The following is a 17651-nucleotide window of genomic DNA, read 5'->3' as shown; positions in this document are numbered from 1 at the left end:
CACCTCTAGACTGAAGAGGCAAAGGGGAGCCAGAAGGTGCTGTGTCCTGAGCCTCCGGTCCCTGCTGGCAGGTTCGGGAGCGTCACTGGCTGGCCGAGGCCGGAGAAGCCCAGTCTGGGGTTTGCCCGTCCCACCGAGATTCTTCTGTCCCCTCGAGGAGGGTCGGGGCTTGTGGCCAGGTGGTGTTCTCCCCCTACAGCCCTGCCCACATTCTCTCCGCTCCTGTCAGGTCAGGGGCGGGGGCTGCCTGGAGCGGTTTCCAAACATCCGGCATCTCCAGGCCGCTCACCTGTCCATCCTGCTGGCTTCTGGTCCTTTCCTTCCCCTTGACGTGCTCCCGAGAACATCCCAAGTGCACGACTCCAGCCACGGGCAGATCTGCCTGCTGGGAGAGGCCTGTGTGATCCTGTAGTTGCCCCTGCCCAGCCCCAAGGTGGGACCTTTCGGGGTTTTGGTGGCCGGCCTCGGAGCGTCTCCCAAGGGCTCAGGACCCTGCTGCTAAAGGGGCATTCAGGAGACTCCCCAGAGCAGGCTGCCAGCCCCACTGCCCAAGGGACCCGCCTCGAAGAAACCTCTTGTTGGCCTTCCCAGCCCGTCTGCCGTTACCTGGCGTGGCGTCCTCAGGGCTGGCGGAGACCGTGGGTCAGGGCCCTCGCCCGGCGTCAGGCGCAGCCGCTGTAGGATTGGGCCCCGGTCCCCGGGGTGAGCCGGGACCTGCCGGCGCCTGTGGGCGGGAGCGGAGAATGGGATAACTGGGGGCAGCGACCACACCGAGTGGGTCTGACCAGCCCCGGGCTCGGTGGTCTTTACTCCTCAGTAACCACGGCAACGCCTGCGCTTAGCTCCAGACGGGCTGCTCCCCGGGGTAACTTCAGAGACACCCCTTCCCTGAACGCAGAGCTGAGACCCTCCCCCACGTACCCCGTGATCGCTGAATGGCTTTACCTCCTGGGATCGGGGCGGGGGGGACCAAGGGAGGGTCAGGAGCCTGTCCAGGGTCAGTCGGCGAGGAGGGGCCGGAGCCAGGACTCCAGCCCAGGCCGACCCGCCTCTTCCCCACTGCGTTTGCTGCCCTGCCCCGGGCCTCCTGGCCTCACCTGCTCACCCTCGTCCCCCACCGCCTCCAGCTGCCCTTCCCAGCAGGCCTGGACCCAGCCGTTCCAGACGCAGGCCGGGGCTCTGTCACACAGGCCCCTGCCTGTGACAGTCTTCCCCCTGCCCCCACCCTGCCTCTGCCGGACGCAGCCAACACGAAGGCCTTCCTTCCCAGCATTCCCCTGTCTTTGCACGCCCCTCCCTGGCCGAGGGACCACCGCGTCTGCAGACACAGTGTGAGGTCACACACCGCAGCCGGGTGACAGCTCTAGTCTTCCTCCGAGGGGCTTTGCAGTTGGGATGTGTGTCCCCGGGCCCCTGAGGGTCCAGCAGTCAGTCCGAGGAGCCCGGTGGCCCAGCTGTCCCTCCCTCATGAGGCAGAGGAGGAAACTGAGGCCCGAGAGGGGCGTGTAGAAGGGGAGCGTGGGTTTATTGTTCCCTGACAGGGAGTGGCCCGGGATGGGGTCACGTGCACCTGCCAGACCCTTGTCCCCCCCCACCCCGAGCTCTGCTGGCGGGACGTGGCTGGCAAGTGGTGGCCAGCTGTGCACGTTTCCTCTGGACCCACCTTGACGTCTCCCCACTCCCCCCTCCCGGCTCATCTCGTGCAGTGAGGTTTTCCCGTTGTGCCTCCCCCTGCATTGTTTGTGCGCCCTTCTGGGGGCTTAGATAAGAAACTCCTCGGCCTTCCTTAGCCTTCTTTGGTGATCTCCATCGGAAGGATCTAGAAAAACAACCTTGCCAGCAGAGGCCCGGCCCTCCCGTCACGTGGGCTGGCGAGGGCTGGCCTCGTGCGAGAATAGACCAGGTCTCGGTGGCGGGGTGAGGGTTTCTGGCACCGGAGGAGGATTGCCAGGTTCCAGCAGATGCTTCTCCTTAAACAGATTTTCACTTGAGAGCCGGGTGACAGCGGCGGCTGATGTGACCTTGGTTTCACCTTGGGCACCCGCAGCCTCCGCAGCGACGCGGCCGTGGGGCAGGGAGCGAGCCCCCCGGATCTTCGGGGTCCCCGGTCGAAGCGGGTCCCTCCTCACGCCCCCCCCCCCCCCCCCCCCCCCCCGCACAGCTTCTAGCCCCTTCTCCCGGCGCCGAGCCTCGTGGCTTTGCTCTGTGTTTTGCCAGCCAGGGACCCGCCTTCTCAGGAACCGGTGGTGGTCCCCTGGCTCTGACTTGCAGCTCGGGTTCTCGGGCCTGTGTGCTTCTGCAGAAACGTTGACTGCCGGGGGAGGAGGGGATTTTTGTAAAGCAGCGGTGTGGGTGAAGGTTCCAGAACCGTCTCCGTCGCTCGTGTCCCTGAGGCTCGGGCTCTCCCCGCCGACGGGACGGCGACTGTCCCGTGTGCCTGTTGGGACGATAAAGTCGGGTGCGAAATAAGTGTCTGTTCTCCTTTCTGTGTGCACCCGAGCCGCGGGGTGGAGGGTGCTGTCCCCGGGGAACTCCCTGCAAGGTCTCTCTTCAAACCGCCCGCAGGCAAAAGGGCCTCTGTGCAGCAACGTCTGCAGACACAGCGTGAGGTGACACACCGCAGCCGGGTGACAGCTCTAGTCTTCCTCCGAGGGGCTTTGCAGTTGGGATGCGTGTCCCCGGGCCCCTGAGGGTCCAGCAGTCAGTCCGAGGAGCCCGGTGGCCCAGCTGTCCCTCCCTCACGAGGCAGAGGAGGAAACTGAGGCCCGAGAGGGGCGTGTAGAAGGGGAGCGTGCGTTTGTTGTTCCCTGACGGGGCAGTGGCCCGGGATGGGGTCACGTGCACCTGCCAGACCCTCGTCCCCCCGAAGGTCCCCTTGCATCTGGGCGCTTTGTCGAGCTCTCGCTGGCCGTCTGCTGCGTAGATGACGGAGGTGACGTCCTTGGAGCCCCGTGGGCTTGACACTTGTCATCCTGGGGCCACAGGCAGCGAGTCTGTTGGCTGTGGATTTGTCCTAACCAGAAAGCAGTCGTTCCCTTTCTTAAAATGTGTATTTATTTATGTGGGGGGGTGGGGAGAAAATTGGGCATGTGAGTGGGGGAGGGGTGGAGAGACAGGAAGAGAGAGAATCTCAAGCAGGCTCCGCCCTGTCAGCGCGGAGCCCGACCCGGGGCTCGATCCCACAAACCGCGAGATCGTGATCTGAGCCGAAACCAAGAGTCGGACGCTCAACCGACTGAGCCGCCCGGGCGCCCCGTGGTTTCCTTGCTAACGGAGAGTTTTCTCATTCGCTTGTTTCTAGAGCAAATCATGGCGGAAAATAAAAAACATGGTGCACTGGTCTCCCTTCGTCATGTCCTTCAAGAAGAAATACCCCTGGATCCAGCTGGCAGGACACGCAGGTAGCTGCAGGCCCTCGCGGAAGTTCCCCCGGGACCCTCTGCTCTCCGGGGAGGGCCTGGCCCCCGATGCTCCCGGAGGTGGAAGCATCTGGAACGGGATCTCTCGGAGACAGCGGCGTGCTCCCCAGATGCGGCCCGAGCACTGCCCTGAGAACACGGGAGGACAGCACCCCCTCCGGAGCCTGTCCCGTCCCCAGACGCACACGCAGCCCCCCTTCCTCGTCTCTGTCTCTTTCGGTGTCTCCGTCTCCCCCTTCTGTCTCTCTCCCACCTCACCTCAGCAAAATACGCGAAATCATCATCTTCCAGCTCGCCCGCCATCTGCCATCTTGGATAAAGAGGCAAGGCTCAGCGTGCCATTGGGCGCCCACTGTATCCCCCCATCACCACGGTCTTAGGGGTCACGGCATTCGTGGAGATGCAGGGGTCTACCCCGACGGAGCTTGTAGGAGGTAGAAGGTGCAGGCAGATCACCCCACAAGCGAAGGACAGTGTAGAGTCCTGGGTGCAGGCGGCCAGGGCGCCCGTCGCCCGCGGGGGACGAGGGGACATCTGTAGCCAGAGCCTGAGCGCTGGCTGGTCCACGTGCGGGGGCCCCTTGGTGGGCCTCATCCCCTGGGAGGTTTCCGTGGCTGCCCCGGACTTGACCTTCACGACCACAGACCGGCCCAGGGTCCGACACCTCTTTTATATCCCCCGCACGTGGGCCCAAGGCACTTGGGTGGACACTCTTCCTAAATAAATACGTCCCCGACGGCGTGACTCAGGGTCACGTCGCGGGTGGCCTGTGCCGGGCCTCGGACCCCCGCTTCTCAGCCAGCGTCCCTGCCCTGGGACTGAACCTGTCCCATCAGAGCTTCTGCCCTGAGACCGGAGGCACCGTCACTGCCCGAGGACTGGACTGATGAGGGGGTGGGGGTGGTGACAGTGACACAGGAAGAGGAGTGGCTGGGTCTCGCGTGTGTGAACCCTGCCGTGAGCGCTGGTGCCCCTCCATCTGCAGAAGAAGAGCCCGGGGTCAGGGAAGCTGGGGACCCAGCCCGGTTTGCAGCCAGGACTTGCCTCCACTCCCCTTACAGGGCTCGGTCCACGAGTGGGGACCCGGGGCACCTTCAGCCCCAATGCTTATTGGGCGAGCGGTCCCGGGAGACCTACCGCGGGGGCTGGCGGGCAGGTGGGGGGAGGTGAGAGCAGGGAGGGTCTCGGACACGGACCCAGGGTCTCCCCCGACCTTGCTCTGCAGGGAGTTTCAAGGCGGCTGCCAACGGCAGGATCCTGAAGAAGCACTGTGAGTCGGAGCAGCGCTGCCTCGACCGGCTGATGGCCGACGTGCTGAAGCCCTTTGTCCCCGCCTACCACGGCGACGTGGTGAAAGACGGCGAGCGCTACAACCAGATGGACGACCTGCTGGCCGCCTTCGACTCGCCCTGCGTGATGGACTGCAAAATGGGCGTCAGGTGAGCTGGGCCTGGGGTGCGGCGGGGCGGGCTCGGGGCGTGGGGGACGCCATCCCGCAGAGGGGACGGGACCCCGGCGTTGCCCCTCACGGCCTCCCCGCTTTTCCATAGCCAGTAGCTGTGGGGCCGGAAGAGGGGCTCCGTGCTGAGCCTCCCTGGGAGGGGTGGGGCAGAGAGAACTGCCTTTCTGGGCGGGTGGGATTGCCGGGCAGCAAGGTGGTGGCCGCGTGGGGAGACGGGGGTAGAGGGTCTTAGCGCCCCCCCGCGCCCCCACCCGTGGGAAGGGGGAGCTGGTCAGTGGAATATGTTGGGGTGCCCACGAAGGTTCGCCCCTGCCCTACGAGTGCGGTGGAGGGGGAGCCCGGGAGCTGCTTTCCCGGGGGACGGGTCGGGGTGCTCCAGGGGCCCCGGAGAGGGCACAGAGGCCGGAAGGGGGTGCTCGGGCCTGTGCACGGACTCGGATCCGACCCCTGGCGCCTGCCCCGGGAGAGAAGCCCGAGCTTGGAGAGGACTCGGAGGGGAGGAGACCGGGTGATGCGCAGAGCCGAGGGGACCCGGGACCCCTCCGTCCGCAGCTCTGGGCCCTGCTCTGGCGGCGTGGTTTTCTCCTCCCTCTCGGCCTTGGGCCGCTCCGTCCCAAGGAGTCACCGAGCGGCTCCCTCTCTCCTGCTGCGCTCGTGAAGTCCTCCCGGGCTGTTGGCCACGTGGTGTAGGGGTGCCGTGCTCCCCTCGGGGGGAAGCCCCCCAGGCTGCACAGCCAGACGCCCGGCTCGTCCATCCGCCCGCGGCTCGCTGGGGAGACCGGGCTCCAGGGAGCGGCTCAGAGCTGGGGCCTGGGTTTGCTTTGGATGGTTTTTATTCTTACGAGAATGAGAAAGAAGTGTGTATATGTGTGTGTGTGTGTGTGCATGCTTACACGTGTGCAAGACAGGCAGGGGCCAGGAGAGAAGAGGGCCCGACAGCCCCCTTCCTTCCCTCCTCACTCCTGGGACTGTGTCCTCAAGTCAGACCCTGCAGGCCGTGTTCGTCGCGAGGCCCCCAGGCAGGGACCGGAGATGGGGAAGTACAGGCCCTTCTATTTGCTCTCTGGCTGTCCTTGACCTCCCTCCCCCGCACCCTTCCTCCCTCCCTCCGCTCCAGCCCACAGGGAGGAAACAGAATGTCCCTCCAGCCACCGCTTGGCCGCTGCCCTTCCCCAGAGTCTTATTTCTGTCCCCGGAAGGCCCTCCCCGGTGCACCAGGATGGGCCCTCTCAAGGGAAGACACAGAAATATTCCGATTAGCGTTCACTCAGACCGTGGCCCAAAAAAGCACGCGCTGCGGGAGGGATGTGTGGAAAGTCCGTCCCACGAGGCCGCCCCGTGTAGCTGTCTGTTCCCTGGGAGGCTTGTGGGGACTGGCGCCCCCTGGGCCCTGCCTGTGTCCTCAGCTTCTGTCCCACTGCGCCCCGGAGTGACCGGCGAGGCTGGGACAGCGTTAGCTCGCTTGGGAGCGGGGCCTCGAGGCCGAGGCTGTGGGGTGAGAGCGAGGTCTGTGTGGAGGGGAGGGGAGGTCTCCCCAGAACTGGTCCTGCTCAGTTTCTCCTCCGCTTCACAACGCAAGGGATGGGCCCTCCTCCGCTCCTCACTGCCACCGGGAGACATGGGTCCTGCGTGGTCCAGTCCGAGCAGGGGGACATCAAACACAGAGGTGCGGGGACTCGGACTCGGCAGGGCCCCGGGTCCGTGCCGGGCTTCCAGCCGCGGACCATGCCCCGAGGGGGCTCCGTGGGGCCCCGGGTCCATGCTGCGTCGATCCGGAATCCTTAACCCCAGACAGAACCCGTCCTAAGACCAGCAGTCCATGGCCACGCCCAGCGCTTGCCAGAGGGAGGAGGCCGGAGCCCAGGGCCACCACCATCACTGAGTCCCAGGCATGAGGGGTTGAGACCTGTCACGGGGAAGCAGTAGACGGGCTGACCAGCCAAGCCAGCTTCGGCCACAAGCTGGGGGGAGGGGTGGGGGGCGCTCAGGAAAAGGTGACGTGGGCACCTGTAGTGTCCTAAGTCGGGGGCATCGGGGACGGCGTTTCCACGTGGATGTATGCTCAGGTCCCAGGGACTTTTCTTAGATTCTCCCCCGTAAGCCTGTGTGCTGTGTGTCACACGAGTCTTCCTGATGTCGGGGCTGGGGGTGGAGACAAGGACCGTCCCCAGCTTTGGCGCGCGAGCTGTGGGCGCCCACAGGCTTGCCGCCTACCCACCCTTCGCCCCGAGTGGCCGTCCCCCCACCCCCGTCCCCCGCAGAGGCCTCTGCTCCCCCATCCCGCTGTCGGACGGAGGCGGGGAGCCCGGCCAGGCCAGCACTGGGGAGCTCAGGCCCCACCGTGTCGCCGCTGACCGGTGCCCCGGGCGGAGGGTGAGCGACCCCACCCAGACTGGCTGCGGGGGCCCTTCCTGGAAAAAGCCCCAGGCCTGCTTCCTGTTTAAGGAGCAACTGAAAGCTCTCTGCGGAAGTGCGGCCGCCCACCCGCCCCGCAGGCCCCCACAGTGGGCCCCGGAGCATGTGGGGCGGCCAGCCCACCCCCGGCCACGTGGCACGCACACACAGCCGCACCCGGGCCGGCCCGACGCGACTCCACGCACAAGCATCCTGCCCCTCGGCCTCTGCCTTGAAGCTCCTGCCACCCCTGACCTGGCTCGGCGGGCACCGTGGTGTGTGCGCGTGTGTGTGGGAGGGTGTGTGCGTGGCTGTGTGCATGCATGAGTGTGCGTGCACGTGTGCGTGGGGGTGTGTGCGTGTGGGGTGTGTGCATGGGGGTGTGCGTGGGGGTGTGGGTGCACGTGCGTGTGTGTGCGCGTGGGGGTGTGCAAGTGTGCATGTGTGGGGGTGTACATGGCTGTGTGTGCATGTGTGTGTGGGGGTGCATGGGTGTGCGTGCGTGTGGGGTGTGTGCATGAGTGTGTCCATGGGGTGTGCATGGGTGTGGGTGTACGTGTGCACGGGTGTGCACGTGTGCGTGCATGGCTCGCATACACTGCGTACGTGCATGAGTGCACGCGTGTGCATGAGTGCACAGTGTGGGTGTGAATGTGTGTGCGTAGCAGTGTGCATAGCTGTGTGTGCATGCACGTGCATGGGGGTGTGCACGTGCATGTGGGGGTGTGCACGTGTGGGGGTGTACATGGCTGTGTGTGCATGTTGTGTGGGGGGTGCATGGATGTGCGTGCGTGTGGGGTGTATGTGCATGAGTGTGTGCATGGGGTGTGCATGGGTGTGTGGGTGTACGTGTGCATGGGGTATGAACGTGTGCATGCATGGTTTGCGTGCACTGCGCATGTGCATAAGTGCACGCGTGTGCATGAGTGCCCGTTGTGGGTGTGAATAGTTGTGCTTAGGGGTGTGCATGGCTCTGTGTGCACACACGTGCATGTGTGTGTGCACGTGTAGGTATGTGGGTGTACATGGCTGTGTGCACGCACTTGTGTGGGGGTGTGCACGTGGGGGGTGGGGGTGTACATGGCTGTGTGCACACGTGCATGGGGGTGTACCTGCACGTGCGTGTGTGTGGGTGTGTGCATGGCTGTGTGCGTGCACATGTGCGTGGGAGGTGCGCACGCCCGTGGAGGAGGTGTGCACTGGTACAGGCGAGGGCTGCGGGAGGTTCTAAATGACCAGGCCCACGTTCACAACCCAGGACTTGTCGTTTCCTTATATTTGACACGGTGGTTTGTGAAAACTCGGCCTCTGAAGGCGTCATGAGTTGACGCGCAGTCTGTCCTGGGTCCCCAAGCAGCAGGTGTGAGGGGAGGGTGGGGCCGGGCCGCCGTCACGGCCACCACCCACGATGGGCCAGCGCAGAAATCTTCCTCCCACTACAGCTCTGTCCTGTGATTTGTTTCAGGAACGGTCCGGGGCAGCGGTGGGGCCCGGGGTCAGGGGAGAAGAGGGGGGTTCACTGGGGAGCAGGGGTGCGTCTGCAACGTGCAGGATGCCCGTGTGTGTGGCAGCGGTGACGCCCCATCTCTGTTTGGCGATGGGGGTGGGGGAGGCATCGCGGGCCCGGGGATTCAGCCCCGGGCTGCTGAAGTCCCGTGCCGCCCCTGCTCCGGTTTCCGGGGGACCCCTGCCGGTTCCACGGCGGGACAGTGAGCTACTTCCACTGGCTGTGCCTTCTCGGGCCTTTGGGCTGGGGGGCAGGTGTGAGGAGGCACGGGCTGGGCGGGGCAGGCCGTGTGGCCCCCCTCGGGCTTCCCCCCCACCCCAGGCACAGGCTTCCCCTTCCAAGGCCACCTTCTGGCTCAGCCTTGGTGCTTGGTGTTGGCACGAGGTCGCCCCATGCGCAGGGCCGCCCCCCCCCCAGCAGAGCGTGTGCGCATCCCGCGTAAGCGGCCTGCGGCCCTCATCACCGCCCCCCTTCCCACGCAGGACCTACCTGGAGGAGGAGCTCACCAAGGCCCGGAAGAAGCCCAGCCTCCGGAAGGACATGTACCAGAAGATGATCGAGGTGGACCCCGAGGCCCCGACCGAGGAGGAGAAAGCCCAGCGGGCTGTGACCAAGCCTCGGTACATGCAGTGGAGGGAGACCATCAGTTCCACCGCCACCCTCGGCTTCAGGATCGAGGGCATCAAGGTGAGGCCCGCCAGGTGCCTGGGGAAGGAAGGGACGGAGGCTCCCATATCCGCCCCGGGGGTGGCGGCGGCCCGCAGGGCCTTCCGAGGCCGCGAGCCTCCTTCCTCACAGGCCCAGCGTGTTTGGGGAAATCCGCCTGCTCCTCATTCAGGGCCGGGGCCCCGGAGCAGGGTGGCTTCTAGCCGGCCCCAGGGTCAGCCCTCTGCCGAGGACCCTACGCTTAGCCCTGACCGTGCCCAGCCCTGACCGGGAGCCCACCTAGGAGCCCGTGTGCCAGTGCAGGGGCCGCTCACTCTGCCCGTGGCCTGAGAGCTGGGGATGGGCCACGAGATGCAGGGGTGGGGACGAGCCGGCTGCGGTGACCCTCCCTCTGCCCGGGCAGCCGGACCAAACGCCCCTCCTCCGCGTCCCCGAGTGTCCCCGCCCTGGATATGATGAGCAGGTGCGGGCTCGCACTTCACCCCGGGGAGCGGCCCGCGAGGTGCCGGCCGGCCGGGCAGACAGCGGTCCCTGCGGCCTTCCTGGGTTTCTGTCCTCTGCCTGCTCCGGGCCGTCACCGAACAGCCCTAGCGTCTGGGTTTGAGCAGAGGGTGGCGCTCCGGGCATCCGCCCCTCCCCAGCACTGCTTTGTGAGCTCTGGGCTGAGAAAGCCACGTGTCCCTCCCCTGTCATCTGAAACCAGTTTTTCTTCCTTTTTTGCGTCCAGCCCTCGTGCGGGTTGCAAGTTTCACGCTTCCCTCTCATAATGCTCGTTTTCCTTCATGTCTCCGAAACAGTCCGCTTTCCCCTTACCTCTCCCTCTCAGGCTGGGTGCCCTAGCCTCCGTTCGTTGCCCGGCTGCAGGAACAGCCAGCAGCCCGTCCCCCCTCCCCTGCTCTGGGCAAACGCCGCGCGACGAGCCCCCGTGGGCAAGTTCCCCCTCCGCCCCGGGGTCCGTCCTCAAGAGGCAGCCACATTGCGTTACCTCGTCTCCGGCCTGGTGATGCACAGACCCAAGTCTGGGGGCTCCTCGTGGAGCCCTGCTTCCTCACCCTTTGTCCTTAACGAAGAACAGATCTCGGGGCGCCTGGGTGGCTCAGTCGGTTAAGCATCCGACTTCAGCTCAGGTCATGATCTCACGGTCCGTGAGTTCGAGCCCCGCATCGGGCTCTGGGCCGACAGCTCAGAGCCTGGAGCCTGCTTCGGATTCTCTGCCTCCCTCTCTCTCTCTGCCTCTCCCCAACTCATGCTCTCTCTCTTGAAAATAAATAAAACTTGAAAAAAAAATCAAAAAAAAAGAACAGATGTCCTCCTGGGGGAGCTAAGCTCTATGTGCTTTCCGGGAACAGCCTGGAACAGACACAGCGCCAGGCTAAGAAGATGAGTAGTCTCTTGCACCAGGCGGGCCAGGGAGCAGAGATGGGCAGGCAGTGACATCTTGGCTATGTTCAGGGAACATACGGTAAAAGATCTTAAGCTACAAAAGGAACCTCATTGAACTTGCGGTGGGAGCACCTCTCTTCTGTCTGACGAGGGAGGTCGCCCCCAGATGGCAGGGACCCGTGGGGCACTCACGGGGGTTCCCAGGGCCAGGCCCCGAGGGAAGCCGAGACATATGTGTCTCCTCCAGCCCCTGCTGCCCGAAGCCCCCTCCTCCAGTCCTGGCCCGCACCCCCCAGGCCTTCCCTGACCACCTTCCTCTGCCTGGTACACTGAGGCCACCCTCCTTGTTCTCAGTCGGGGCTCAGGACGGGCTCCACGGTGCCCCCCCCCCCCCGACTACACCCTGTGCCTGGCGGTGCAGACGCGGGTCTCCTCGGACTGCCCGCGGGCACCGTGGTGCCTCCGCTGCCCCCGAGAGCTGCTGGCGGGCGGGGTCCGTGCCTGACCCCTCCGGGGCGCATATCGTTCTCAGAAAGAAGACGGCTCCGTGAACCGAGACTTCAAGAAGACCAAAACGAGGGAGCAGGTCACCGAGGCCTTCAGAGAGTTCACTAAAGGAAACCGCAACATCCTGGTGAGTCAGGGCGCCCCCTGGAAGGGGCCGGCCGCGCAGGGACACCTGTGCCCTGCAGACATTCTTGTCCAGCCCGGGACCACGCTGGGCCACGCTGCCCGCACGGAAAACGCCGGCCCCAAAAGATGAAGCGGGAGTTGGTGGCCAGCCTCCAACTGGATATGTGGGGACACTCGGTGGGCTTGCCCTCCCTCTCCCTGGCCACCTGCCTCTCCACACTGAGGACGGTTCCCTCGGTGGATTTCTGTAGCCTCGCTGCCCGTCGAGAATGGTGTGCTCATCAGATCCGCAGGCAGCCCTCTGGGGTGGGTAGGCTCTTGGTGCCACTTTCCAGGTGAGACACTGAGGGGTCAAGGACACAGCAGGGACAGAGCCGGACCTCACACGCAGGCCTCCCGGGCCTCTCCCAGGCGCTGAGGCCTCCCGAGGGAAGTGCCTGGGGCGGGGGTCGGAGCCTCTCCGAGCCCGGGGCTGTGAGTGTCACAAGTTGGTGACAAAGTGACTTCACGTTTGCCACTGCGACGGTAGACAGGTTGGACAGACACCTGACCTGTGGGGTCAGGACCTTGAGGGCCCCCCCACCCCCAGGCGGAGGTAGGGTGTGCTGAGCCTCTAGGTCCCTAGGGAAAGGCACCCTGGGACGGACCCAGGGGCCCTGGGGACATGGGTCCTGGAGCCCAAGGGAAAGGTGCCTTGCGAACAGCCTCCCGGCGTGTGGAGCAGGGAAGGGTGGACCCGGACCGCCTTTTCTCTGGGCAGACTCCTCGCTGGCCCTGAGTCTCCCTCCCTCCTTTTCAGGCTGGGCTGGGCTTCCCTTAGCCCCTGGCAAGGAGGCTTTGGTCGTGGGGCGCACACCCGAGTTCTCCACGGCCCGAGCCCTCTGCTTTCCGGTCACCTGCTCCTTAGCCGGGCCCGCCACGGAGTTCGCACACCCGTGCCGGCACGGGCCTGTTCGAGGTGCTGAGCCCCAGGCCACCGTGTGGCCGCGGGATGGTGTCGAGCGACCCCGGGGCCCCTGGGGACGGCAGGCACCCCCAGAGCCGGCACAGCTCACCCCTGGTCCGCGGAGAGGCCTCTGGAGAGATGCTGGCGGCTCCCCCGCTTACTCTGCCCGTCGCAAGGTCAGGGGCACGGAGGTTTGTGTTCCGGAGGCCACCGTGGCAACGGGCCCGCTCCGCTGCTATCCCCGCACTTGCGCCGGCGTCCCAGAAGCCCCGCCACCCTCGGGGGGAGCCCCGAGGGGCTGCCCTCCGGCGCCTCCCGCTCTCGAAGGAGGGCAGGTGCGCACAGCCCCGTCTGGGCCTCTCCGCTCCTTCGTGTCGAGAGGAGGAGGTTGGAATATATGCCCAGGGTGTAGCCTCCCTTCCGCTCTGACACCTGAAGAGTCTGGGCCACACGGGGCTTAAAGACCACCTCGCCCCCCACGTCTTTACAGCTCTGGTCTTTTTCTGTTCCCAGATCGCCTACCGGGACCGGCTGAAGGACATTCGGGCCACCCTGGAAGTTTCTCCCTTCTTCAAATGCCACGAGGTACATACTGGGCTTTTGTCCTCTTGGGGCAGAGAGCCACGCTCTGTGTGGTCAGCCGTGACCCTCGGGCCTGCTGGCCTCCCACGCCGGTAGACCTGCCTGTTCTGGAAGCCGGAGCGGCGTTTTTAGCATGGTGCAGCCGGGGGGCAGACCCCTCCGATCAGGACCCCGCCCCCTGCAAGCCTGAAGCTCTGTCCCGAAGGCAGCCCCTCTCGAGGTCTTGTGTGGAGGGAGCCTCAGCCCGAGCCCTGCCCACAGAGAGGACTGGGGGTCCAGCGCGAGGAACAGGAGACAGGTGGTCCCGGGGCTCCGGGCAGAGGGAGTGCCCCAAAAGGGAGGTGGGCCAGGCCCTGCTGAACCTCACAGCATCTTTGTGCAGGTGACCTGGCTGGCCCTTCCTCCAGGCAGGCAGCCCAGCTTGCCCTTGGATTTTCTCCCCGACTTGCCCCTCGGCCCGGGGGCACCTGTCCCACCACACGTGGTGGCTCTGACCCCAGGACCGCCCATGAGGAGGGACTGGGGTGCCCAGAGGGCAGACTGGGTGGTCTCTGCCCTGAGCAGTGGCACCCAGGTCTCTCAGGATGTTCTTTCCTCGGTCACCTCCGTGGGGCCCAGGGTGTGCAGGCCCAGGGTGTGTTCTCAGCTTGATAAAAGGTCTTGGTGCAGCCTGCTGGAGCCTCCCTTCCCCCCCAGCCTCCTTGCTCCAGAGGACGGGGCTGTGATCCTGCAGGCCGAGCCCGGAAGGGCTGGGGGCCTCGAGCCCCAGGACCTGCCGCACCAGGCGGAAGGACCCCATCACCCCCGTCAGCACCCAGGCTTTGCTGTTATTTCTGGAAAATTGGTTTTGCCATACTCTTTCTGGAGTCTCGCTCAAGAAGCTTCAGGCCTAGAAAGAGGCCAGATTAGCTGGGGCTTCTGGTATTTTCCGCCCGGGCAGAGGGAGCCCCTGTGTGGGCTCCGTGTTTCCCAGGGGTAATTTCCAGGGTCTTTCCTGTCCTGCCTGGGATGTCTGCCCAGGGTCCTGCTGCTGGAACGAGGCCGGTCTGGGCCTCGCTGCCACCCCGCTGGGGTGCCGTGTGCGCATTTGGGGAGGTCCTTTCCTCTGCCCCACGGGTACAGTGTGGGCTCCTGGACAGGAGAAGTCAGGGTGGAGTGTGGTGGGGGGGAGGGGGGAGGGGAGGAGGGTGGAGGGAGAGGCCCTGAGGTTCAGCCGTGGCCCGAACTAGAAGACAGTGTGCAGCCGCAGCGGCCAGGGGTCGGCCTCGGGGAGGTCAAGCCTCCCTCCCCGAAGGCAGTTGCTGCCCTGGTGGCCGGTGTCCTCTGTCCCCTGGGTGGCCGCCCTGGGACGGGCCTACCCCACCCCCCACCCCCCGGCAGTCCCCCTCCTCAGCTGCCCCCTCCCCTTCAGGTCATCGGCAGCTCTCTTCTCTTCATCCACGACCAGAAGGAGCAGGCCAAGGTGTGGATGATCGACTTTGGGAAAACCACGCCCCTGCCCGAGGGCCAGACCCTGCAGCACAACGTCCCCTGGCAGGAGGGGAACCGGGAGGACGGCTACCTCTCGGGCCTGAACAACCTCATCGACATCCTGACGGAGATGTGCCAGGCCGCCCCGCTGGCCTGAGGGCCGGCCCGCCTCGCCCCCCCCACCTCCTCCCTGCCGCCCCCTCCCTTTCTCCTTCTGAATTTCCCCTTGGTGCCGCCCCAGAGCCGACCCTCCCGAACTGCACTATGAGACACTTTGTAAGAGACCAGGTGGAGATCGGAGAGGAGAGGAGAGGAGAGGAGAGGAGAGGAGGGGAGGGGAGGGGAGGGAGAGGAGAGAAGAGGAGAGCTTGCCGGGCTTCCACTTCTCTTTATAAATAGGATCTGCTGGCAGAAGAGGAGTGGTGGGGGGGGGGGAGCCAGGCTCAGGTGGCAGGGAGGTCCCCAACGCGGGAGCCGGCCCCAGCCTTCCAGTGGGGGCCTGCTGCCCCCTGGTGGCCGCCACCGAGCTCAGCCTGCCTTGGCCCCATCCTTCCGGCCTGGAGCATCTCCGGGTTGGGGCACAAAGCCACTGGCAAGTGCACGCTGGCCACGAGTAAAGCATTCTCCGCCTAGCGGCCCGGGGGCTCCCACAGACGTGTGGTGGCCTGCGAAAGCAGGGACCCCACCCAGCTGGCAGTGAGACCCTCCAGCTGGGGGCCGGACCCAGGAGCCAGGAGAATGCTGGAGTCCACTGGCTGTGCTCTCTGACCTCGACCTTCCCGGGAGGGGGCAGGCGGGAGCCCCCCTCTTCCATCTGATTATCACCCAGGAATTCAGAGGGACGCTCTGCAAACCTGACCTTGGGGGAGGCCCCGCCCCCACCCCCACCCCCAGAACCACCTGTGCCTCCGGCTGCCAACCCTGTTGGGACCAGGTCCGCGGCCCTGGGTGGGGCGGCCCGGGGCACAGCCGGCCCCCGGAGGAAGATCGGTTGTCTCACGTCCCTTCACCCCCACCCCCCACATCCCTGGGCTTGTTTCACGAGGTCAAGTCCCCAGCACGTTCGGGGGGGCAGCGCTGGGCAGGGATGAAGCAGATTGCTGGCCTTCCTGGCCTCATTTTTCTCCCCGGAAGTAACTCTTCCAGCCCAAAGGGCTTGGACCCACATTCCCCGGATGCGGTGTGGGCAGCTCCCAGGGCGGGGGGTGGGTGCCGGGTGTGAGGAGGGGTGCTCCCGGCAGGGGGAAGAGTCCTGGGGCCTCTAAGTTGCTCGAAGATGGCTGGGGAACCAAGTAGGGCGTGTTCTCATTTTAAAGCAAGGCAAGTCTATATTATGGGGAAGAATGTGAAACCAGCATGACTTTTCGAGAACAAACCTCTCGGCTCCGTGGCCCTTTGGGGCTGTTAGAGGCGCACGGGTGCCCAGAGCCGAGCTCTGACGGGGTAGCGATCCGCAGACAGCCGGGTCGGGGACATGGTGGAGGTCCGTGTACCCCGGAGCGTGAGCCCAGAGGGGCCGATCCAAGAAGCAGGGTTTCCGGGGCTCCCCCCTTCCTTCCCCCCCCATCGCCCCGGGGACTCTGGGAGACCTCCGACCCCAGCACGTGACCCCGGCATTTCCCCTTTCGTGCTGGGTGAGTGACAGTCGGTGGGGGCGGAGGGTGGGACGCATGAGGCTATCTGAGTACAGATTTTAGAAGAGGAAAGCAGTCTGAAACTTCCTGGCTCTGGTTCAAAACAGTGGGGAGCTTGTGTGGGGGGCTCTCGCCAAAGGTCACACCCCGTCCCGGCCGAGCGCGAGAGACCTCGTGACGGCATGTGACCCTGTAAAGGCGGGAGCACCAAAGCCAGCGCTGGGTGGCTCAGGAGGGACCGGGGCATCAGCAGTCCGCGGGGAGGGGACGTTGCTCAGTTGGACGTCCCGATTCCACCGCCGTGGGTGGACCACAGGTCACCCTCACTCCATCGATGAAGGAAATTTGCTAAAGCAAATGAACGCTCTGAACAAGAAAGTGCAGGGGACCAGCTTGGTCTCCTAAGAGAACACATTTTCCAAGCACTTTAAACAGGCACCCGTTGTCTGCAGACAGCGTGCTAAAAAAAAGGCAAAGCGACGTGTTTATTAGAGGAGGTCCGTGGGGCCTCTTCCTGGCGACCGGTTGCTTGGGGTGACATTCTGTCTGCGAAGGTGGTATAAAGTGTCATTTTTTTCTTAGGGGTTGGGGGGGGGGTTGTATTTACTCGCTAGCTCTCCTCTCCTGCACCTGCTCTCGCAACCTTCCCTCCCCTCTTCCCTGTCCCCTCCCCCCCATCCTGGAGGGCTAGGTGGATCCCGAACCGGAACCCTTCTGAGGGACTCCTCGGGCTGCAGGTGCCGGGACGGCGGGACAAGCCACGTCCTTTCCCGCCCCGTCCTTGCCGGGCCCCCCGGGGGGGGGGGGTGGGTTCCTCGGTGGTCAGCGTGCTTAGCGTTCAAGGCAAGTTGCTCAACTGCTTGCCCAAAGACTTGCCTTTAGCGCCATGTAAGAAGTTTTTAAGTTATATTTATTTTTTCCGGTTTTTTAATTGCACAAAACACTAAGACTGGGAGGCTGGGGATTCTGTGTGTCCTTAAAAGCTGTGCCTTCTTTCTGAATTCCCTTTCCCACTTGGCGGAAAGAGCCTGGACACAGCCCTGCCCCCCCTCCCCGCCCCCCTGCCCCCCCCCCCCCCCCCCCCCACGGACTCTTGCCTCTGTGAGCTGTATCGAGCTTTGAGTTTCTCCTGCATCCCGTCCACCCCCGTGTGTATACAACCCAGGCCCCTGGCTCGGGAAGAGGCTCTCTGCTGTTGCCTTTCCTCCGGAGGACAGGACCCCCCCCCAGAGGGCTCCCCCTCTCTCTGCACCCCTTTCGCCGCGACACCTTGGAGGAAACTGAACTGTTACAGACTCCCCCCCCCCCCTTGCACAGTGCCTGTCGAACAGACTGCAATGCTCTGTACCTTCCCGAATAAAGGCCCTGGAGACCACCGTGCCGTCTGCAGTGTGGTCCTTCCGCCTCGGGGTGGGTGGTCCTGGCGCTCTTTGGGAACCGGGGCGTTGCGCTGGGACTGCGGGGGTCCCCGGGGTGGGGGTCAGATTGGATAATGTTTCGATCTGCAAAGGACTGAAGACACCCTTCAAAACTAGGCACTTCAGAGCCGCCTGGG

The 17651-nt window shown here is 65.0% G+C and overlaps 1 protein-coding gene across 1 annotated transcript in view; it reads left to right on the top strand.

The window, feature by feature from the left end:
- ITPKB (inositol-trisphosphate 3-kinase B) overlaps positions 1 to 17012 on the top strand; it is an 89445-nt gene extending 72433 nt beyond the window's left edge. The window contains 6 exon segments of the mRNA XM_023247925.2: positions 3302 to 3401; positions 4645 to 4858; positions 9265 to 9469; positions 11364 to 11465; positions 12924 to 12995; positions 14404 to 17012. Coding sequence (XP_023103693.2) covers positions 3302 to 3401; positions 4645 to 4858; positions 9265 to 9469; positions 11364 to 11465; positions 12924 to 12995; positions 14404 to 14619 — 909 coding nt within the window. The 3' untranslated portion in view covers positions 14620 to 17012.
- The last annotated feature ends 639 nt before the right edge of the window (positions 17013 to 17651 follow it).

This window comes from Felis catus, chromosome F1 (assembly GCF_018350175.1).
Source record: "Felis catus isolate Fca126 chromosome F1, F.catus_Fca126_mat1.0, whole genome shotgun sequence".
NCBI classification, from domain to species: Eukaryota; Metazoa; Chordata; class Mammalia; order Carnivora; family Felidae; genus Felis; species Felis catus.
The sequence above is the reverse complement of the archived record's forward strand: the minus strand, read 5'-3'. Positions and strand labels throughout refer to the sequence as shown.